Below are 23,697 nucleotides of genomic sequence, written 5' to 3' on the forward strand. Positions count from 1 at the left end.
GAAACTGGCTCGGCCCCAGATCTGTGAGTCTTCTGGTACTGCACCCTGCAGTTTGTACGTGTAAACATACATGGCCCGTGATTGAAGGCGTCTATAGCTATCGTCAGATTCTCATATAGTTGACCTCAGAAAGGTTAAGAGGTAATTCTCTGTGCATTTGGTTAGTGTTGAAAATTGGCCATGTTAATACACCTATTTTATTTCCAGGGGAAAAGGACCATTCTTTGGAAAATATCATGTTTCCCAGGACTCAAGGTTCTGGGAAAGGTTTGTGTCTTGAGGTTTGTGTCTTGGGGCCCCCTGGTGGCTACTGTGAGAACTGCAGCCTCCCCAAACCTGCCAGTCCCACAACCCCAATGGGGGCGGATGTCGTGGGCCACAGGAGCAGCCGGTGTCTCAAGGACAGGAGTCTTTCAATAACAGTAACTCTATAATCACGTTAGCATGCATTATAAAGGTGTAATAAAGAAGTGGATTTCAAGTCATTATTTTCTAGGCATGGCAATAACAGGACAGGTGAATTTGTCAAAAGAAAAGCCAAAGCAACACATCAGTAACTGAGGATTGAAAACAGGGACCTAACTCAACCGTTCACTTTCCAATGAGGGGAGTAAGAGGTTCAGAGGTTAGGGGGCCTCACCAAGCCATGCGCAGCTGGGCATAGGAGCAGACGGGGCTGAAGGTAGGTTCCCCAGCTCAGCTCCTGCTCAGTGGGCCTCAGGGGCCTGAGGAAATCTCTCTCTCCTCTTCATCTGCCTCCCATGTCACACCGGTCTGCGATCCCACGTACACACATACGCAACCCCGCCACTAACTCAGTGACAACGGCCCTTGGGAGCTGTCGTCCGGCACAGAGAAACACATTCTGGGAAAAAGACTTAAGACCTAAAATGGAGGCGCGGCCACTGAGCTCCCACGAATCACAGGACGAAGAATGACTGGTGGGCAAGGCCCTGGCAGGAGGGCAGTGAGCTGGTCACAGTGTACTGCTCGAGCCGGTGGACGTGGAAACGTGCAGGGGACCTGAGGACTCACAGCCATGCGACAGGGCTGGGCAGAGCTCTGCGCATCTATGAAGAGCGTGGAGTTGACACTGAATGCAGCAGGAGCACGGAGCACAGCCAGGGTCCTCATCGTGGCCCTAGAGAGGCAGTGAGCAGGAGCGGGGGAATGGGGCGGGGGGCGATCAGGAGCGCCTGCCAGACGGAAGGGGCAGCGAGGAGGAAGGGAACAGGGATGAGAGCAAGGCTCCAGGCTCGGAGGAGCGGCAATGGGACTCAGAGGCAGGCAGGCTGGGGAGTGGGGAAGGGAGGGGCGGGGCACCTCCGAGTCCTCACAGGGTCCATGCTCAGGGCCAGGTCCCGAGGCCAGGACACTGGACAAGCGCTGAATGTCGAGAATGACAGTAAGTTTGGCCAAGTTGGTTTGAAAAGATAGTAAACTTCGGAAAAGCAAGGATAAAAAGAGAGTGCATTTTTATGGATAAAATGGTAATCCCGTGAAGCTGAGGGAGATGTGCCACCGAAGCTTAGCTGGGGGTCGGCCTTCTGGAGAGGGGATGAGCGAAGCTGCTGCTCCAATGGGACCTTGTATAGATGGCACCTGGTGCCCAGGAGGTCCCATTCAATGAGCAGAGAACACAGCCTAGAGCGGGAAGGGTGTTGGCGTGGGGATCAAGGAGATGGCTGGAGGCAGCAGGACCAGGAGAGGGCAGAACGGAGAACAGAGGCCAAGCACAGATGTGATTACGGGGACAGACGCTGACACCAAGCAGAATAAGGATGGAAGATGTCACTCATGTTCAAACACCAGAAGCCCGTTGCTGACCACAGTGGACCTCTGGGGAGTGACAGCAAGAACACAGGTCACAGGGGCTCCAAAGTGAGTGGGACATAAATCACAGCAATGAGTAACTCCCGTGAGGAAAGGGAGAAAAGGTGCTAGCTGACAGTATCAATTTTGGCTTAACAAATATTCAACGAAGACCAGCACTGTGGGGAAGACATCCCAGGGTGAACCCCATGAGATCACTATTTTGATAGCTCCCAAAATGGTCAAATGTAAGCAGTGCCCCATGATGAAATCTAATACCACTGAAAACATAGGACACTATCTTATTTTAATTAACCACATTCTATAAGGGACCCAGCCAAGGCCATAGCAAAGTATTACTCTCCATCCAAATTGCATGTCAGGCTAAAGAGACAATAACAGAAGCCTTTGGCGCTCAGCCTTGAAGTAGCAGCCCAGTGCTGAGACAGAGCTGAACCTCCCTGCTGGGTCTGCCTCAGCACCCACCCCTGGGGCTGCCGAGCCCTCAGTCTCTCCCAGACCTGGGCTTCTCTTCCTTAGGCCCAGCCATGGGAAGACGATGTTGATACAGATCTCTATGTGCAAATGGCGATCCGTATATAAAATACTACCCCAGAATCACCGCGACTGCTAAGTGAGTTACTTCCTGCCCATGCATGAATGAATGCATAAACCAAATAAGGTCTGTCTGTACAATGAAATAGTATTCAGCATTAAGAAGGCAGGAAATTCTAACGCAGGCTACAACATGGAAGAAGGTGAGGACATTATCCTAAGGCAATCATAAGAGGACAAATCCTGCGTGATGATGATTCTGGTTATATGAGGTCCCTGGGGAAGTAAAATGTATAGACAGACACGAGTGTGGAGGTTACGGGAGGCAGTGAGTAGGGTGCAGAGGTAGAGGTTAATGGGGCCACAGTTTCAGTTTTGCATGATGACAGCGCTCTGCAGATGGAAGGAAGTAATGGTTGTGCCACACTGCAAATGTACTTAATGCTGCTGCTCTTCTACTTACAGATGATTTTAAAAGTGAATGCTCTATGTAGTTTTTGAGACGGGGTTTTGCTAAGTTGCCGAGGCTGGGCTCGATGTTATGTATTTCACTGCAATGAAGATTGTAAAAATTAAATTAGTTACTTCTAAAGCCCTTAATGACTGTTCTGTACATATTTGTTAAATAAATAGAAACACAATAAATTGACAAAGTAAATTGGGGTGGAAAGCAAGAAATAATTCCAACAATTAAGCAAAAAGAATTAAGTAGAAAATCCAGTTGGGAAGGGGGTCCTGTGAAAAAGGAGGAGGGACAATGCAACACCTCAGTGTCAGAGGGAGAGGAGAAGTGGAGTTACCTGCTATAAGAGGACCGTGTAAGAACTTGTCCATTCAGAGAATATTTCTTGATAGAAAAAGATCCTGAAATGAGGACCCCTCCCCAAACAAAAGCAGATGAGGGTCTTGACACTCAACCCTTCCCAGCTCTCTGCTGCAAGAATAAAAGTGGTGGGGAGAGGTGGCAACCCCAGGTACTCACGGCTGAGTAGCTCGGTGCAGGGTGGCCTGGGCCTGTGACATCAGGTGGCCCAGGAAGCTGCTGAGGGCCGGCTGCAGGGATGGGAGCACCACAGACAGGTGGCCTTGCTCCTGTTCCAGGTCTTCCAATCTCTGTCTCAGCATCTCAGCTGGAAATCAACAGCAGTGAGAGAGGAAAAGAGGACCGTGACTCTCAGAATCAACAGGTAACCCATGCCTCCCCTTCCAGGCCCAGCCGACCTGCACCAGAGCAACGCCACACAGAAGGGCTGCTTTCTGGGCCAGCGTTTGTCTTCTACACAAACCACCTGAGCTTCTGAGCATCTCCTGCTGTCACACCAATGACTTGGCCCTCCCCCTTATTATGGTTTCTATCTGGATGACCCCCAGAGCCTCAGGGTCTGTGGAAGGTGATGGATTACAGGGCATTACAGCTGGCTCGGTTTAGGGAGGGGCTCTGCTTGGAAAAAGCTGGTCACTGGGGGCGTGGCCTGCAAGGGTGTAACTCTTGGGTTAGAGCAGAGCCACAAGCAATGTTCAGATTCCTCCTAGCTGTGATGACCATATATCAACTTCCACTATAAAGCAGTCTCCTGATTGTCTTTAATGACCTTAGGTCTCCTGAGATAAGGCATAAATTCAGGACCACTGTAAAACAATATAAAAAAATAAGCTGTGAAAACTGGAATCCCCTTCAGTGGGAACTTACCTTCATAAGCAGCAGCTTAAAAAAATCTTTGGAAAGTTTCCTATAAAACTAATAAACACTGGATGTAAAGCTGCATCTCTTGGTTTCCATCCCAGTGGTCGTTGCTGGGCTGGGGCACCATGACCATGAACCTCTGCACCTTGCTGGGATCGAGGGCAGGGGAACTGGGGCAGCCCAAGATCCCAGGAGGCCACTGCTGTCTGGGAGCACCTTCTGCCCACTCCAGCTCTACCCTCGATCAAAAGGCCCTGCGTGTTCTAGGGCTCTGCAGGTCACTTCCCAAGGAGGCCATGTCCAGGGGACTCTGTTCTAAATTCAAGCAGTGCTTCCCCAAGCTGGTTGCTCTGAACAAAGCCTTGGATCACAGGCCAGGCAAACCCCAGTCACAGAGCGCTCTCTTTCCCCTTCACATCCCCATCCTGCAGCACACACCAGCTGAAGGAAAGGCAGTGATGGGTGTTATGGCCACAGGCCCCTCCCTCTGGGGCTGTCCACCGAGAATCTTCCAGTAAACTTGCCAAATGCACTGAAACCGACAGCCAGAGAGAGCCTAAAAGGATGTAGCACAGGTCCGTTCTAAGGAACTAGAAAAGGTCACCTGCTCAGACCAAGTCCCAGGGTTTATCAGGTTCACCCTTCCAACATATGGCAGGGCTGGTCAGGCCGATCTTCCTGGAGCACACCCAGATGTTCCCTTTCTTTAACACCATGCATCCAAACACCCCATGGCTTATTTCTTATACTTTATCTGTTGCTCTGTAAAACTGAAACTTTAGTGAAAAGCAATGAAGTTCTTAAATTGTCTATTCTAACATAATCCATCAGTAGTCACTAAGTAGTGGTAAAGACATGCCAATATCTATCACACAAGAGCTAGGAGAAAACATTCCTTATACCCAACTTGTCCGTTTCTAGCTGTCTGATCTCCAAGGCACTTAAACTTTCTAAGCTTCAGCCTCTTAATCTGTAACAAATGGGGTTAGTAACAGTAGCTACTGTTGAGGTATTCTCATGAGGTATTCTAAGGGGTAACTGAGATGATCTGCACAAAGCATCCAGCATCATGCCTCTCACTTAGTAAATGTCTAAATCCGTGACTGTTAATGAACTGCCACCATGGAAAGAACCCAGCCCCTATCTGCCATTCGACATCCTCCAAACTGTCCTCACCTCCCTCACACCCAGATGAAGATCCTCAGAGAATTCGAGCTGATCACTTGAAATCAAACACTGCAAATGGTACACTGGCTAGCAAAAGTGATGTTCACAGCCAATTCCACAGGGAAATGCAAATTACTCCAGGAAATCCCATGCTTAGCGATAGTCTATGCTCTTCTCACCTGGGAAAGTACGGACCTCTAAAGTCATTACTCTTCTGTGGTTAGAAACAGGCATGGGAATGTCAGCAGCAACACTACAGTGTCAATGACCATGTCTGGCATCTAAGTACCTCTTCTTCTTGCTTTCAATGGCCATGTATTCCTGGGGCTCCCATTTTACCACCAGCATTGCCACTGATTGGCAACAGGAAGTACCCTGCTCCCGTATGTTACCAAAGGCAGCTCATCAAGCTCCCCAAATTACATCCTGCGTACTGATTCGGTGTTCCAGGCAGAGGGCACTCCCCACCTGTGCAAAGGCCCTGAGCTAGTATACACCTCTGTCCTGTGGGCAAACCAAGGGCACCGAGTGGGTGGGGGTTGCTCATCAGAGCCACACAGGCCACTGTATGGACTTTGCTGGTACCAAGGGAAATGGAAGCCATCAAACGGCTCTGAGCAGAGAGTACATGATCCAACTCATAGTTAACGGGATCCCCCCACTGCTCCCCTGGGAACCTTGTAGAAGAGCAGATGCCAGGACACTCAGAAGGTCAATGATCTCCACACGAGCTCTAAGGGTAGCCAGGACCTGGAGGTAAAAAGAAGGTGGTGACCAGAGGCCAGGCTCTGGGTGCCCCTCACAGGCTGGACTTTGGCAATCAGAGAAGCACTCCGCTCTCCCCTCTGCTGAGCAGGGGTGCTGCTGCTCCTTCTCAAGCTGTTCCCGCCCACATCTCGCCCAAGTCAGTCTTCCGCATTCGGCAGATCCCAGCTCCCTTGCAGGCGCCTTCCAGACCCAGTCTGCCTGCCAGTTCTCCTGTCCCCAGGCCTCGGTGTCCATGAGCATTACGGCACTGCGTCACTGTGCCTGTCACCTGCCACGGGATCAGAGTAAAAGCTCATCTGATAAAATCGAAGTTTAGAGGTCCCCATCTGTTTATTCAAATTCATATCCTTTTCGTGGACAGCATGAATAGAAAACCACAAAACTTGTCAAATCTAAGATCAAACTCTTTCCTTCCAAAGACACCATCCCATCCCACCTGTCGCTCTGTCTGGGGCCTTTCCTGGTCCTCCTGCATATCCATGCCCCAGTGGCTCTCCCCAGTGGTGTCTGTCTCCCTCACACACCTCCTCTGTGTTCCCACTGCCTCCAGCAAGCCAGGCCATCCTCACTTCTGCAGGGACAGGGCCCCGGGTGCCCAATCCCCTCCCACAGCCCCCACGCAGCACCGACTACCAGGCTGTCCAGCCCTCAGATGAATAAAGGCAGGAACGGACCTGGCAGCAAGCGCTGGCAGCACCACAAGCACCTCCTGCCTGTCACGCCAGCCTGGTCTTTACAGGCTCAGAGCAGGAGGGAAGCCAGAACTGAGCGGAGCGGCTGGTCCGAACCACAGACTCATGGGCAGACGTGGAAACAGCTGCAGATGCCTATGTGCTGTGTTCCCACATATTCTCATTTTATCCGTTTTCACTCCCATGTGTTTTCTATCTTTTCTACTGAGATGGTCTCAAAACAACAAAGCCTCCAGAGCAACCAGCAGCAAGCCCAGGTCTGGATCCTAAACTCTGTCCTCCAGGGAGGACTTAGAGCCACCTGGAGAAAGGGCTTACCCTTGGGGTGCAGCAGGGGCTCCCTAGGATGAGTTTGGAATATCCGATACCAAAGCATTAGGAAGAGCTGGAAGACTGGGGGACTTGAGACAGAGCACAGGCGCCACCTGAAGGTGCGCATATGGCCAAAGCAGGATAAATAGAAGTCAAAACCGGTAAAGACGATGGTGAGGTCAGCCCAAGGCACAGAAGAGGACCCAGGCAACTGTGCTAACACCGCCCTGGCTGGTGAAAGGAAAGGGAGGCGGGGGTGGGCAAGGAACCCAGGGAAGTTTAGATGACAGGTCAGTACCAGAGACTTTAGAGTGGAAAACCTGGAGGACACCTGGGTCCAGGGGATGTGAGTGACCTCCGTGATGGAAGGACAGGTCTGCACTGCAAGGTGCAGGGTGTGAGATCCTAAGAATGCACAGCAGTGTTTCCAGGAGGCCCCGAAGCATCACACAGACCCAGATTGCAGGTTGTCCAACAGGATGTGAGGTCTTCACTCCTTAAAACCTTCAAGGTCATAGAAGTCCACAAAAGAGTAAGCGTGGAAGAATCGCTCCAAGTAGGAGGGACCACAGAGCCTGGACAGCCACACACTATCTCGTCCTGAGACACAGGGGAAGGCACATCGCCCGGGTCAATGGAGGTGCAGCCAGGGCAGAAGTGTGTGTTAGCTCTTTGACTTTGTGACAGGGAGGCTGCAGGCCTGTGGCTGGGGAGATCACTTTTGGGGACACACACCTGGGTCCTGCCAGGGGTGGTACATGAGGCTGAAGCCTGAAGTCAAGGGGAGAGGAAAAGGCTTGGTATGATGTGTGTTCCCTTGCGACTTGGGATGAGGAAGAAATGCAAGCTTTTTTTTTAACTAAACATGTGACTTTCTTATAAGCACACACGTATTTCAAAGAAGAGTCTTTTAAACCATAAATAGATAAGCAGGTGCTATAGACACTGCAATAGTGACTCTCCGCTCTAAGTCCCCCACATGTGTGGGTCCCGCTGTGCCTCTAAGAACCTCCTCTCTCGTTCCTCTCTACTTGGCTGGGATCACTTTCCCCCGGCTTTTCTCTCTTTTAAACTTTGAGCCCTTTCTGCAGACACTGTCAGTATCATTCGGCTTTGTGGGTCAATCTTAAGGCCAGCATTATAGGCAGTGTGCTGCACGCAGTGGGTGCTGAATAAATGTGGTTGACTGGCCATATGACTGGTAGGGTAGTAATAACATTAGAAGTACTGGTCACATTTTATAAATATGGCTGAATGATAAACAAATTCAAAATTAACCAAGGAAGACGTTAACAAGCAGTCAACAAAGCAAAGCTTTCAGTAATGTGCCTGAATTGATAATAGATACTCAACGTAAAGATCTACCTTGCTTTTATCATAATATTCAACAAAAGAAACACAAACCATCCTCTCACTCTATTTTGGAGGAAGCAAGACACTTTTTACACTACTTTAACATATTTATTAATGTTTAATTGAGGGTCATCTGGTACTTTTTAGCACATCAGCGATAAGAGCCTATTATTTAGGCTGTAGTAAGGAAACACCGTGAATGAGAAGTGCTTTTTACATTTATGAATAAATAAGCAAATAAGCATTTATGAAGCAGCAAGAAATCTTCACACATAAAGACATCCTGCTAAACAGATTCAATTCCTGCTACTCATCTGTCTGTGGGATCCTAGAACACACTGTGTCAACCACATTCTTACCGACTGGGCGGCCCCTCTACATTCCAAGGAAGCCTCCAAAGATATGCAGACATCCACAGCTTCAGGAGACATTTTTCTCTGGTTTTTACATAATGGCCAAGAAATGCCATTCCTTGATGGCTGTATAGTCTGACTCACATTACCATATACATCCTGTGTTGATGACCAGTTCCCAAAGAATCAGACTGCAGCAAAATGTATTTCTGACTATCCTGAACACAACACAGCCAGTCCTGAACATTTCAAACACTGGTGTTTGTCAGGTTCATTTGCATAAAAACCAGTTCCCATGGGGGGTACACAGACTTCAAGCATAGTAATCATTTTTGAGCATCTACTACATGCCCGGCACCATATCTGAGCTTCACAACAACTTGCCGGGTAGTATTACAAAATGCAGAAAGTGAAATGCAGAAAATTTAAATGATTTGCCCAGAGCTTCAAAGCAAATGCATAGCAAAGGCAGGTTAGAACCTTGAATGTTTCTGGTGCTGGCCTCCAGGCTGTTCTGATTATACCTCCCAGAAGCCATCCCCGAAGCATACCTCCCACAGCACCCGGGGCTTCTCTGCCACTTATTTATCGAGGTCCCTGGAGATGGTGGAAAACAATGGGTGGAGCAGAGCCTTATCCATCTTTATCACGCACAGTGCCAGGCATACGGTAGGCTCTGAATGAAGGCTGAATAAGTAATAAATGATTCCCATTTTACGAATACTGCCAGGTACCCCGCATGCAGCCATATGCCCATCACTTCACTCCCACAGCGACCCTGTGAGGGAGACCTGGAGGCCCACTCTGGAAAAGGAAGACTGAAGCTTACAGAAAGTTTAATAAATCCTTCAAGGTTAGTCACACAGCTATGTGGACTCAGAAATAAAGCTCAAGTGTGCCTGACTCCAAAACCTGTGTCCCTCCACCATGTGCTTTCTTGGGGAAGATGGGGTGCTTTTGTGGATGCCATATCCTGCACTAGGTACCTTAGCGCATTGTGCAAATGCAAACTGTTCCAGCAACTCACTGTCTACTTTCTCCACCTCTTTCTCACAGAAAGGACTGAATAGTCAAAAGAAACAAACTCCTTAAAGTGGAGCTCAGATCCAGCTCTAAGGGAGTGGGGAGGCAGGTAACGACATATCCATGCACGGAATGGTACGCAGCAAATTAAGGGAAATAAGAAAAACAGTGGGGAAATATTTTAATATTACAAGATAAAAACAGGATGTAAATTATATGTCTATATGATCTGTACTTTGTGATTACTGGCATGTAAAAATAACTGAGAAGAACTAAAAGCTTTGGCAATCAGTCTATGATTATGAGTGATTTTATCTCAATTTCTCTGCTTACAAAATCAGCTGCAAAATCTTAAGCTGCTTATAATTTGGAAAGTTATTAACTTACTGGTTCCTTACACTAGCCTTTGATTTTTGCGTAAAGGTAGGGGTTTGGTTTCCTGAAATTCTTAATGCTAAGCTGCTTAGGGTAAGCCTAGTTTCCATGGGTCACACATCCTTTCAGGAACAGGAAAGAGGCTTTCTGCAAATGTATTCTAAGCCTGGGCTGTGCGGAAGAAGGCTGGGAAATCACTCTGATGTGCTATAAAAGGAAAAGCGAACCTTTGGAGATGGCACAGAAACTCTGGAGACAAGCACTAATCTGACGGGGACACTCGCCCCTCGGCGCGCAGCTCACAGCCTGCTGCCTTGCTCTGTGCCTCGCCCTCCCCTTCTCTGGCGTATTTCATTCAGCACAGTGCGTGGTTTGAAGCATCTGTTCTACCCTGGCAGAAATTTGCCATGCAAAATAGTAAATTGTGGTGCTCAAAATAGCAGAAGTAAGGACACTTCTAGGTACCTACCTCAGGTTCTGGGTGTGTCATATGACTAGCAAGCTCTGTGTGTGTTCATGCATGTGTGCGCAAGTGTCTGTGTGTGCACACACGCATGCACATGCCGTCAGTACATATTACAAGCAATCCTAAAGCAGCAGCTTACACACACATCAGAGAGCATACACATCCCTCGAGGTCCTGAGATTTGGGAAGAGGACCGGACTGTGGATCATTTCAAAGCACTCCCTGTACCACACGTTAAACGGATCACAGTGCTGTCTCACTCAATGTCTGTCACCAAGGGCCCTAGGGAAGTCACTAACTGGCCCAGCTGAATGTTCATTAAGCTCTGAGTCGGGGTGGAGGCGTCTGCATTGGCAACTATCCCAGGGAAGAGGAACGAGTTTGTTCGCTTCCTTCCGAGTGCCAAGGAACTGGCCACCCCACCCCTGTGCCAGCACCGCCCCACCCCCCCGCCACCGCCACCACCATCACTGCTCCTGCTGCCACCACAATTGCTCCCACTGTGGCCACCTACACCAGCACCTCCATCCTCACCTGTGCCCCCAGCACCACTGCACCTTTCCCACCTCCCTCCCAGGATGGCTCCTGACCTCCAGGAAGACAGCCCACCCTCCTAACTGCTACTCCGGGGTCAAGGGCCCTAACTGGTGCAGAACGTACATTCTTCATGTCATTTCAAAGTTGCCATAATGAAGAGAACGCAAAAAAAAGGAGTAAAAGGGGCTCTTCCAGCCATGGGCAGGAGGGGTCATCTTGGCTTAGCGGGGTTGCGCGGTACTCACCAGCTGGGGTTGGGATTTCAGAGCAGGGTCAGAAGCCGCTACCTCAAGAGCCCTCATCCACTTGCTCCTAGCTATGCGTCTGCAGCAGCAAGACCTCTTGCAGACCTCTTCTCCTCGGCTGCGCCTGAGCCTGCGGTGGAGCCCCCTGCCGGCCGGTCCTGGGCCTGCAGCCTGTCCTGCGCCATCACTATGGCTCCAGGCAGGCAGGGGCATTAAGTCAACTTCCTAAAATTATATTTGAATTGAGGATGTAGCCGAGAAGGCAGCTTATGAAAAACTGAATAGACGGAATCTTTTGTTGGCACTTCCGCTTCTGTAAAAGTGGACATTTGGGTAAAATTCAGTTTTCCTTTTTTTTTCATTTTTTTCTTTTGCAGTGCTAAACTGAGGGCTTTGCATGTGCGAGGCAAACACTGCTAAGCTACGACCCCACGCGTTTATATTACTTTGAGATAGGCTCTCCTAAAGTTGCCCGGCCTACAGTTTTCCTGCCTTAACCTCCCAGGTAGCTGGGATTACAGGTGCGAACGCTCCTCCACCACCACAGCTCTTTTAACACAGTTTGTACACTTCACAGCATCTTTCGTTCTATTTTTTTCTCCTTGACCAAAGCTTTCACATTGAGCTACATCCCCCACCCTTTGTTATTTTTTATTTTGAGATAGGCTCATGCTAAGCCATTTAATTGCTCAAGTTTGGCTTGAACTTGCAAACCTCCTGCCTCAGCCTTCTGGAGTTCTGGGATTACAGTTGTGGCACCACCATGCCCAGCCGTAGCTTTTCTAATGCACAAAATTAGCATAACTTTGACAGTGTAATAAAAAATATAGCATGGCTTTAAGAGTAACATGCTATAAAACTAAATTATAACATAATTTCCTTTTGAGTTTCCTTCTAACCATTAAAATCCTGTACAGCATCTTTCAGAAACCTGAGCCCTGAACCTGGAACTATTTTCCCATTCTGAGTTACACAGAGAAACATAAGAAGGCAAACTTACAGAGAAAAATGATTTTTCCATCAATTTAAAAATATGTAAACTCTGAAAGAGAAATTCTTATTTAAAAAGTAGGGGCCAGGGATATAGCTCAGCAGCACAGCACCTGCCTGGCAAGCATGAGGTCATGAGTTTGATTCTCGGTACCAAAAATAAATAAATAAGTAAACAAATAACTTTTAAAAATAAAAAGTAATGCCAGGTACTCCAACATGAAACAATTTTATGCAATATTCTTCATTTTAATTGAATTTAGATGTTCAGTCATTAGCAAAATGGGTTAGTCCCTTAGTCAGCAACTGACCAACCTAACAAGCTACATGCCTGGCTAAGAAGGAGACTAACACTACATACAAAATATTGACATTTACTGGGTGTAATCTACCTAAGGGAAATTAAAAGAATAATTCTTTATAGCACACTATTATATCCCACACCCAACCAGCCATACAACCACAGGAAAAGTCTAGCAAACTATATTACGACTTGAAAGCTCAGCCAGTGGCTGTTGAGCCCTCTCCACATTAGCAGTGAAGGACCCGACTGAAGATCCCAATGGTCGTTTTTTTTTACTTTCTCCTTCATGGGCCCCTTGCCTTCCTCCATGTGCACTGTAGGTTTGGGGCCCTCTGGTACACTGAGAGGCCCCCTTGGACAGTGAAAACACAACTGGCACGCGGTTATTTTTAGAAACCACACAAAGAAGACTTCAAATGCCTCTTCATTATTTCTCTCTATTGGTTTTCGGTTGCACTCCATTCTCAGAATTAAACTGGACATGGCATCCAATTAGTTGCTATGAATAGACTTTTCAGGAGTAATTTGCTCTGCTGGTGTTTTCTTAGAAAATTAGCCGGACGCATCTGCTTGTCAGTGCTTAAAAACCACAGGCTCGTTCACCCTTTTAATGGTAATCGCTGCAACCTGTAATCGTTTAAGGCTTAATTATTTTTTGTAGAACATCTTTTAACATATTCATCTCTAAGGGAATTCAGGCTATTAGGGGTACATTATTGAGCAGCCACTATCATCATTATTTTAAAATATATAGTGCAAACCACATTGGTGTGTCTATCCCTTTGAGAATGGACGAATGAACACACCAGGGTTATGCTCGGTGCCAAAAGAATGGTGCTAATTGGTCTCTGGCTAACAACTCGGCAGCACCAACAGCTTAAGTTCTTTGCGTGGCATAAAGGGATCTAGATACAACAGCATGGCCCAAAAAACTTAGATTAAATTATTTCCCCTAGCCTGAGCTATTCCAATTAGGATGAAATCCAATCAAAAAGGCATAAGGCATGCTAGAATATTAGTTCTTGGAACAAAGTAGAATTAAGCTGTTTTCTTTTGGCTGAAGCACTACAGTGCAAATAAAACAGTGACCTTCGACTCGGAGATGGTGTCAACAGAGAGAAATAGCAGAACTGCAGCCAATGAAGGAAGGGCCAACAAATAGTAAGGAGAAGCCAAAGGATGCCAAAGGCAAAGGATGAGTTTGAGAACCCCCTCCCCAACTCCTCAGATACAGCACAAACCCAAGAGATAAACTGCATCCGTGGGAATGTATTCCTGAGCAAAAAATGTAAGAGTAAGAGAAAGCAGATGTGAGAAACACTGCAGGTCCTTTATAGGACCAACTGAATTCTACATACGGCAAGAGGTCACAGTCCCTGGACAATATGCCTTCTAGGGGTCAAGCTTCATTCAAGGACAGAGCACCTGAGACTCTCGAGTTATAGAAAGAACAGCTGGCAGCTCCAGGACTTTCCCTTGGTGTTGAGGCATAGCCAGATGCGGGCCCCAGCAGGTACTCTCTTGTTTGATCTGAGGGCCCCTGAAAGCAGAAGTTTGTTTTGCCACGTTGACAGCTGACTCCCAGTATCCACTACTTTTAAATAAAAGGCACTTAATATTCATGGAGTGGGTGGAGGGTGCCACGTACCTTCTCAAAAAATGAATCTGGGCTTTAACATTGAAACGACAATATTAAAGATAAACGTCACAGGTCGTATAACATATCATAAAGATAAACATCTAAGGATGTATAAAATGATCAAGCAAATGATGGAAAGGGGACTGTGATTGCTCCGTGTAAAATCCTTTGGTATAGGAAGAAAGTCAAGAATTAAAATCATTTAATTCTAAAGACCCAGTTTTCAGTCCTAGATTCTCGCAGCTGCCTCCATAATCTTTATTTACCCCCTGAGACTCCACTGCCTCCTCTCACCTAGGAGAATAGCATTACCAGCCAGACCAACTTGTGCACTGGATTATCGTAACGTGGCAAGGAAACAGTGCCAATGGACAGTTTTGAAAAATACAAGTGGAAGAACTGCTAAAAACAGAAGAATGACTCCAGGGTTGCTGCAGCAGTCCCAGCTCACTGATTTGGGATTAACTCCACTGAAGTGGCTTCTCTGAAACTCAACACACATGCAGTGTGGACCGGCACAAACAGGAAGGAGCTGAAGGCCAGTCTCGCTCAGTGCTAGTGTTTCTCCTAATACCCCTGTTCCTGTCCCTCCCCAGCTCTTGTCAGTTCCCCAGCCACTCACATAGGCAGCTCCCCAAGCTCTGAGCCACCTGCAAACCACAGAGCCTCTCGACAAACAGTATGACATGTGAGTAACGAAGACGTTCCACCGTATGCATCAGCAACAACATCAGAAGCAAAAAGTGCGCCTGTGACAGGTATCATGTATGAAACTACAGTGAAAAGTACAGGTTTCCATGAAGAAAAGAAATAAAGCTGTAAGACTAGGCATGACTGGGAGTTTGTGGGTGTAGTGGACTAAGTAATGGTCAATTTGTAGCACCCAGCTGAACAGAATCAGCATGGTTCTGGGCACAGAGGGCCCACCTGAGGACTGTTGCCAAAAGCATAAAAAAGGAACTGGAGAGGAACATGGTGCACTGTTGATTCCCCTGGAGAAGCCTGTTGCACTGGTTTTCCTAATATAAACTCAGCTGTTGTCATCAGAGGAGCTCGGGTCCTTGCTGTCACTGAGGATGGCTTTGGTTCTCTTCAGGGGAGCTCTGATCCTTACCTTGAGCATCACTTCCTGGCTCCAATGCAGATCCCATAGCCTGATGGCACAGATCTTTCATCCCACTGGCACAGACTTTCTAGCTCCTACCACTGGTCTTTGGGCCTTCCCAGTGCAGATCCTTGATACAGACTTGCATGAGACAGTGTTGTGGGCTCTAGTCCTGCAGCTGGACTTGTGGAAGATATTGCCATGGACTCCAGATCATCAGCTGGACTCATGCAGGACAGCGCCATGGGATCCAGACCCTCAGTTGGATTCTTTGGGTCTCTAGTTCATGGACAGATCTCCTGCACTCTTCTACATTTGACTCTTTGGGTGAATATTATAAAATAATCCTATAAATCATGTGTCCTGTATTAAATGTATGCCCTTGTAAACTCAGACTACAACAATGGGTTTTCCAATGATAATCACTTGCTACACATTTATCTATTTTATTATCTTACAGACACATGCAGAGGAGTGGTGGGAGCTTGAGTGTGCTGGTGTTTTAAGAAGACAACAATGATACTATATTGTTTAACTACCAAGTTCTGAGCATATAATTAGACCATCCCTGCTCCAGCTTGATTCTACAGAAGTCTTCTCTTAATTACCAATCCTACAATTCTACACCAGGCCCAGGACCAAGGCAGGCCAGCAGACACGAGGCATCCCAGGAGACAATCAGGTAACAGCACTGCCCAGCACCAGGCAGAGGGTGCCCAGTGGGGTGGGCAAAGTCCACGTTGGTACCTGAGCAGCACTTTATAAAATACTCGCCCAGCCCATCAGCAAGTGGTAACATCCCCTCAGAGGATGGAGAGCAAGACTCACTTAAACGAAGAAGAAGAGAGATAGGCAAGGCTGGAATGGGCTGCCTTTCTGTTCCGTGCAGCACCAGTCACTCACATTTCTTCCAGGGACACTGTCACAAGCTGTAAAAGCCAATGGGTCCTAGAGAATTAGTTGTCCAGATGTTGGTGCCAGCTGCCATGAATGTGCCACCAATATTTGAGGTTACTTGAGTAAGAGGGTGTAACCCACCCCATGACCACCCAGAAGGAGGGAGGAGAAAGGGCAGCAGGGAGGATGAGGCCTCAGCTGGGCTGCAGAAGTAACCTTCCAGGGAAAGGAAGGGCTTCAGTTGCAGACCTGGGTTTGAGAATGACTGTAGCATGGATGTAATGACCTGGCTGATGAGGCAAAAGCCACCAGGACAGACCGCACATATGAGCCAGAATGGGAGCATTTGTAAATGTTCACTCTGGGCAGACTAGCAAAGAAGCCTGAGAGAACAGGCCTGCGGTGAGAAAGTCAGCCTTTGATGTGACCAGGGGGCTGCCTGGAGAAACGGCTCTCCCCTGTGCGGACAGAGGCAGGTTCTAGAGGAGGAAGCCCACAGCTAGGGCACCCAGTCTCAGAGGTAGCACCAGAGACAGAGTGGGGACAGTTACCCGCACCCAGATCTGAGTTTGCAGACGAGCCCCTGCCCACCTGGTGTTCTGCCCACAGCGAGGATGCACTGTCACAAGGAGGGTGAGACCTCAGTTATGGTCCTGAATGCCCCACATTTCATTCCGTAACTGGCATGAATCCTAGCATATTTTTCCATGGATTTGGGGATGGTTTGTTTTTTTTTTTTCTTTCCCTTGCAAAAATCCAATTGTTCCATTCCAGAACAATGGTGGTTTTTCATGCCATAACAAGGGCCTGGGAAACACATGGGAGGAGTTGCAGGGTGGGCAGAAATGCCCACTTAACTTTCCTGGGGCCCACAGGAAGCACCCAGTGGCTGCTGTCCTGACAGAAAGGCTGGAGAGAAACAGAAAGTCACCGGTCTCCTCTGTAAACCCCCACTACACTGGTTCGGTTCTTCCTCCTGGGCCTGCTCTTTCTTCTCACTGTGTCTAAAGGAGGAATGGCTGACACTGTGTGGATATCCATTTGTTTTGCTTTGCTTAAATTTGGGGGTGAGGTTTTCATTAATCAGACCTCAGTTTAGGACACTGGGGTTTGCCTGATGGATCCAAAGCAATTGGTCCCAGCTGCCAAGAGAAAACGGCTCCCTCTAAGCAGAGAGAACAGTGAACAGCATCGTAGACTGGAACTGGGGCTGTGTGCAGCATTCTGATGTCCAGCCTGGAACCCACTCACTTGGGCTCACCAGAAGCACTACAGCAGTGCAGGATCTGGAAGGATCTACTTCATGGCAGGGCTCAACTCTACAGGAGGAAGATACTGAGGTCTTTGTAGGCTGAGCACCTCAGGTGCAGTTTTGGACACTCCAGAGTCAACCATCCATTAAATATGAGAAAGAAGCATGAGTTTAGAAGGTGTCTCTTCTTCCTCCTCAGTATAGTGTTAGGGTTTCCTTGGAACCGTTTTCAATTCCTTACAGCAATGCTTTTCAAATGTATCCACTGAGTATTTGGATATTTTGCTTTTCTTGTTTGTTGCTTGTTTGGAATGGACCCCCTTTGAGATGAACAGCCAACATACTGCTAATCGCAGTTGAGAGGCACCAAACTTGGACACTCCTTCCCAGGCCTATAACCATTGGGGACACAGCCTGAAAATCAATTTCCTGCACCCCAAAGAAGATATCTGGACTCAAAGCTCTTGAGGAAAGTATATATCTGCCCCATTGCCAAGTTTCTGTTGCTCCCTGAGCTCCCTAAGCTTGAGGTAAACATTTCATTGTTTAAGCCCTTTAAGAAAACTAAGAGATGACATTGCCAACCACTATTTGATATAGACAAACTCCTATTTCAAAGGCCAAGTGGGTTTCTGACCCATGGATTTGCGCAGAATGTTAATCTTAGCAAGATCTACATACAAGACAGAACATGGAGACAAATGGTTGTTTGATTGGCTTTCATTTGATTTCTGACTTCCTATGGGGTGTTTGTGTGAATTTCCTTCTAATTTTTTCTCTTAAAACATTTTCCTTTTCTCACTGGTTAGTGAGGAGAAAATTAAAAAGCAGAGAACCATACCCACAACTCCTGAACCAGAGATAACCCTAATTAATCTGTCAGCCTGGCCCCTTCCCAGGAGCACAATTCTCACAGCTATTATTTCCTTGGTTCCAACATCAGCCTAGCATACAGGGAGGCAGGTGCTATCGGACCCATTTAACAGGTGAGGATGTGACTTCTCACATCCCAACCACCTAGCTGGGGACCAAGAGCTAGGGGCAGTGGCAGAGTATGCCCTCCACTGTTAACTATAATGATTGAAATCAACAATTGCCCTTATCCCCCAAATAAAAATGGAACCCTTCTGTGGGCTCCCTGAAGGGCTGACCTGAACCACCATGGCCGATCATATAGTTGAATAACTGTCCAGATGAGGAACAAACCCTAGTGATGGATTCTCAGCAGCAATTTCCTGCACCAAACCTGCAGCACCTCAGGGCAATCCCTTCCCCACCTGTGCCTGGAGCCATGCCAGCCCCATGATGGCCTGGGACAAGAAGCAGATCCACAAAAGCCACACCTCAGCTCTCCTGGGGAAAGCCCAGGGAAATATCAAGAAGTAAAAACAAAAGGAAGATAGCTAAGTTTAGTGAGCCAGATAGATACATAAAATTTAGCAAAAACGAAGCAATAGAAAAGTCAAAATGTGACTAATACCCCCCAAAAAAGAAGAAAAGGGGTAACGAAGACATAAAAGGCAAAAGGATATGGGGGAGGGGGACATGCAGAATCACCAAGTCCTTGACAATAAGAACTCATTGTGAGAGCATCTCATTTACAAACGGACTCCCAGAGGAACTAATTACGCTAAACATTCTGGCAGTGATTGGGCAGTCGTCATCCCAGGCCACCCTTGGGCATGTGGCAGTCCCACACTCTGGCGCTCCTGGGGATCTTCAGTGCCTATCCCCCTCCAAACAATGAGCCCTGTCAGCTCATGCACCATCAAGTCTGTCAGGGGCAGCTTATTCCACGTCATGACACAAGCTGGCACACCACAGAAAGGTCAAGCGGAAAACTGTCCCCTCCGCCACATCACTGTCATCCGCTGCTAAAGGTCACTCCACCCAACACACTGTGATGGAAAATAACTTGGTTTGTCTACTGTGAAACAGCAAAGAGTCCCTCTACAGTTATTCTCAAAAGGCATGAAATGAGGCGCCCTGGGTTTTCTGGGACAATAATCTTCGGGCAATCTGAGCAGAAAAACATAAAGATGAGAGTTACAGACCCATGATATCTAAATACTTTACTGGTGAATACAAGTCTATTAACTAACACTCACTCGATATGATATATAACTCCAACATTTAGCATGTACCACCCCGTTTGATTCTCTAAACATCATGGTTGCTCCAGCTACAGGTGGGGAAAATTGAAGCACAGGAACATTAAGTAATTTGTCCAAGCTTACACAGTTAATTAATGGTACAACCTGGCTTTGTTATTAGATTTTTAATAAGGTTGATCTAAAAGTCACTAAAACTTTATGACTGTATTGTTCACAGAATTAATTACCAACTTCTTAGCAGTGACAATAACCACCATTGCAGTGGCAGCAGTGGTGAAATGGATACCATCCTTTCCTCCCAAGCATGGCTTCACATGTTAATTTCCTCTGGTACAGATTTTCCAGAAACTCCTGTACTCATCTTTCCCAAGAAGCAATGGAAATAATGATTTGTCTCTGTGCAGTGTCTAGGGGGAATCGTATGTTGGGCCCAGACAAAGTTCAATCTATCCACTGGCTATTATGTATATAATAAAGGGCCAAAGGGACACACATCCTGTCACTAAATGGACTGATGGGTGGATTTTATTAGCAGAATTAACCTTCTGTTTTCTGCATAAAGTGACATTTAGAAATAAGTACCTATTCAACCTGAGATAGTTAAAAACGGCTTCATCATGAGCTGTGAAAATTTTAGCAACAGCTTCTTTGTATGCTTTTTCTAATTTTCTATGTGCTTTTAGTTGAGGTATAATTGGCATTCAGTAAGCTGTGAAGAATTTAATAGTGCCCCAGAGCGGCATGGACAGCTTAGCAGACAGAGCGAAGAGTCTGGGGATGTCCCAGGATGGGTGGAAGACCCACACATTTGGGTGGCCCTGGCCTTTATTATGTGCTCTGTCCTTGTCTTAGTTACTTTTCTCAATCCTGAGACAAAAAAACCAACACCCAAAGTTAAAAGGGGGAAGGTTTATTTAGCTCACAATTGTAGAGTTTTTGGCCCATAATTGGCTGACTCCAAGGCAGAGGAGCAACCATTCTGGCGGCAGAAGATACCAAAAGAAACAAGAGAGGGGGAGGGAGCAAGCCTCTTTCCAGCTCTTATATTGTATGCAGGCTACCTGCCCTAGGGCGGGTGTAGCACTCACACCATGAATCCCACCATTAGTCCATGAATGAATCACAAACTCTAGATTCAGAACCTCTGAAAAGCCTGCCCCCCATGACTGCGTGAGGCTTTGGGGGGACATCCAGACACAAACCATTATAGTCCTTGAATGCTAATTTGCTTCCAGGTCAAGCAGGAATGATGACACTTACCCTGCTGTGTGAGTAAACACCGTACATGGTGTCTGTAGCTCAGGTATTAGAAATTATTTGCTCCCTTTTCTTTCTTTGCCTACCCCACAGCCCCACCAACTGCATGTCAGAAAACACTGTGAAGTGTGAAGTGTGGGTGTTTCTGAAGAACATCTCTGCCAGTAGTTAGCAGAGATGTGTAGTATGTGCAGAAAACAAGATGGAATTATTTGGCTTCTTATTTTCTGTTTGGCAATAAGAAGCTTATTTGTACATAGCCTGATGTCTTTCAGGCCAAAATAAATTGGGGAATGAGGTAAAGCAATGTATATTAAAACATGCAAATTATATTGAAGCATTTGAAGCTTGAATACTCTGTCTATCTTTCTGTGGCAAACTGTTTTCTCTGCAGTCTAAATTTTATGACCTTGCTTCTCTCCTTCTCTGATTCTCTGTTGGATGACATTGAGGAAAGGAAATTGGAAATCTGCTTGGGCATTGAAGAAGCCCCAGGACTGGTCATCCTGGTTGGAGAGCTGAGGGAAAAAATGGAGAGGGGAAGGAGGAAAATGGCACATGATGAAGACAAGATTGAGGAACGATCAATACCCTCTTGTCCCGTGGCATCTCCCATTTCTCTGACCCGCAGTCTCTGGCAACTAAGGTGCAATTCCCACATAACTCTTTAATCTTTCTGTTTAAAATACTGACTCACAAATACAGTGGTCATGACCTCGGCATGGTGGCAGTGCTGTGGAGTCCCTGCTCTTTCACAGTGTTCCTTGTACCAGAACACATCACTGGACATCTAATATGTTTTGATGAACTATCCAGGCACTTAATTAAATCTTGCATCTTATCTAATGACAAGTTGCAGCAAATACCATCCTGACATGCACCAGGTGGGAGAGGCTCCCTCCTAAATCAGGCAGATCTGTGTCATTCTCTATGCCCTCTGTCTGTCACTGGCCAGGCTCCTGCTCCGTTTGGTGGGCAGGTGAGGACAGGGCTGCCCTGGGGGCCCTGCCTTTAGGAGATGAACCATGCCCCACATTTCCAAGTTATCCAGGGAGAATTAAAACCCCTCTTGGTCTACAAGTACCTGGAGGTTTACCAAGGTCTTTGGTTGCAAGGGAACTGACTGGTGCTCAGGATGGGATGGATCACACGCTGGGCAGAAGGGAAGTTACAGGGTTTATTTTGGTTCACATAAGCAGTCGGTCCATGGTTGACCGGCACCAGGGCAGAATTGACAGGGCAGAGGGGCGCAGAGGAGTAAAGCTGCTCACATCATAATAGCCAGGAAACAGAGATTGAAAGTTGGAGCTGGGAGGGAAGTACATCCTACCAGCTCACACCCTCAGAGACCCGGTTCTCCTGGCAGTGGAAGGCACATCATCCTTCAATAAAGAGACAAGCAAGCCTCCCTCACAGTGTGGCCTCAAGGGGAGCCAGCCTCTGTTGAGGAAGGTGGGACCTGCCGTGTTCCAGAGCCCTGCGTGCCGCAGGCAGCAACTGCTCCGCACACACACTTGAGTCAGGCTGCTCCACTGTTGGCCATCGTAGTGATGGACCTGCTGGACCTCTCCACAGGAGATTCCAAAAGTGATTCCAGCTTTAAGTCACAAAGCAAAGCAAAGCCAAGAGCACAGAGCAGCATCCCAGTTCCACGGGCCCCGAGATGGCACCACCTCCCTTTCATGCTGGACGTCCTGGAGATGTTTTCTCCTTCTTACACGCAAATGCAATGCATTTGGGCTTCTCTCTGCTCCATTACATCTACCATCCTTTGAAGAGGCACAGACTCTACCCTGACCATCAGGCTCTGGGCCACTGCCTCACCACTGTGCCCTAAGAGAGATAGGGCAGCTCCCCACGGAAGCAGAGGTTGTGAGGCTGGGTGACATGACATCTCCCCACAGCTACAGGGACAGATCTCCCATGAGGCAGAATTCAGAAAACAGAGGTTATGGAAATGGAGATAAGTTATCTCTCTCTGGGGTGTTTCACGCTTGGCCCCTGCTGTGATCAGTCCTCTCTCTATGCCTCAAACATTCTTTGAATTTCATCATATTGGACATTGGGCAAGACTGAGAATAGAGCCACTAGTCCAAGCCTGGTTTCTTCTCACTCTAAGAAGGCGATTCTAGGCCAGTAGGGTAAAGCCGGGTGCTACACAGGTCATGGAATGTGTCACAGAAATGCTGACTTCCCACATTCGGCTCCTTCATCCTCACAGCCCCTCCTTGCCCACTTTGGAAGTGAAGTTCTGGGTATGGTTGACGGTGAGCATGAGACAAAGCAGGGGACACTGAGGGCGCAAACAGGTGCAGGAATGACTTAGACAGTGGGCCTACAGAAAGTCACCGCACACGCTCTCCTTTTCTCCCTCACAGCCAGGCCAGCGAGCCTGGCTTGGCACCCCACAGACTGGCTGCAGGTTCTCTCTCGGGGTACACTGAGGTCTCATCCTCACCCTTTTGCTGACCACAGGCACAGGAACGCACTAACACAACAAAACTGCTGGAGACTTGGAGAATGATCCTAAGCAAAGCCCACAGGTATTATTCTTTTTCCTCCCAGTCCTTTCAGACAGATGCAGTAACATACAGGAATTAACTTTGCTTCTTTAGAGAGGGAGAAATGGAAGTGGGAGGTGCCAGGACTTGGATGAGACAAACAGGGAACTTTCCCCTCTAGCCAGTTGCACCTCTCTGGAACACAGTCTTTTTCACAAGTGAAAGTAGACAGAAGGAAAGAAAGAAAGAGAGAGAGAGAGAGGGAGGGAGGGAGGGAAGGAAGGAAGGAAGGAAGG

General features: G+C 47.6%; 1 protein-coding gene across 1 annotated transcript in view; it reads right to left on the reverse strand.

The window, feature by feature from the left end:
• The window catches only part of Disc1 (disrupted in schizophrenia 1), a 292,801-nt gene that overhangs the window by 226,261 nt on the left and 42,843 nt on the right, over window positions 1–23,697 (reverse strand). The window contains exon 4 of the mRNA XM_013504736.1: window positions 3,350–3,497. Within this exon, the coding sequence (XP_013360190.1) occupies window positions 3,350–3,497 (148 nt within the window). The remainder of the gene's footprint in view (window positions 1–3,349; window positions 3,498–23,697) is intronic.

This window comes from Chinchilla lanigera, unplaced genomic scaffold (assembly GCF_000276665.1).
Source record: "Chinchilla lanigera isolate Chin_1 unplaced genomic scaffold, ChiLan1.0 scaffold00091, whole genome shotgun sequence".
Lineage (NCBI taxonomy): Eukaryota > Metazoa > Chordata > Mammalia > Rodentia > Chinchillidae > Chinchilla > Chinchilla lanigera.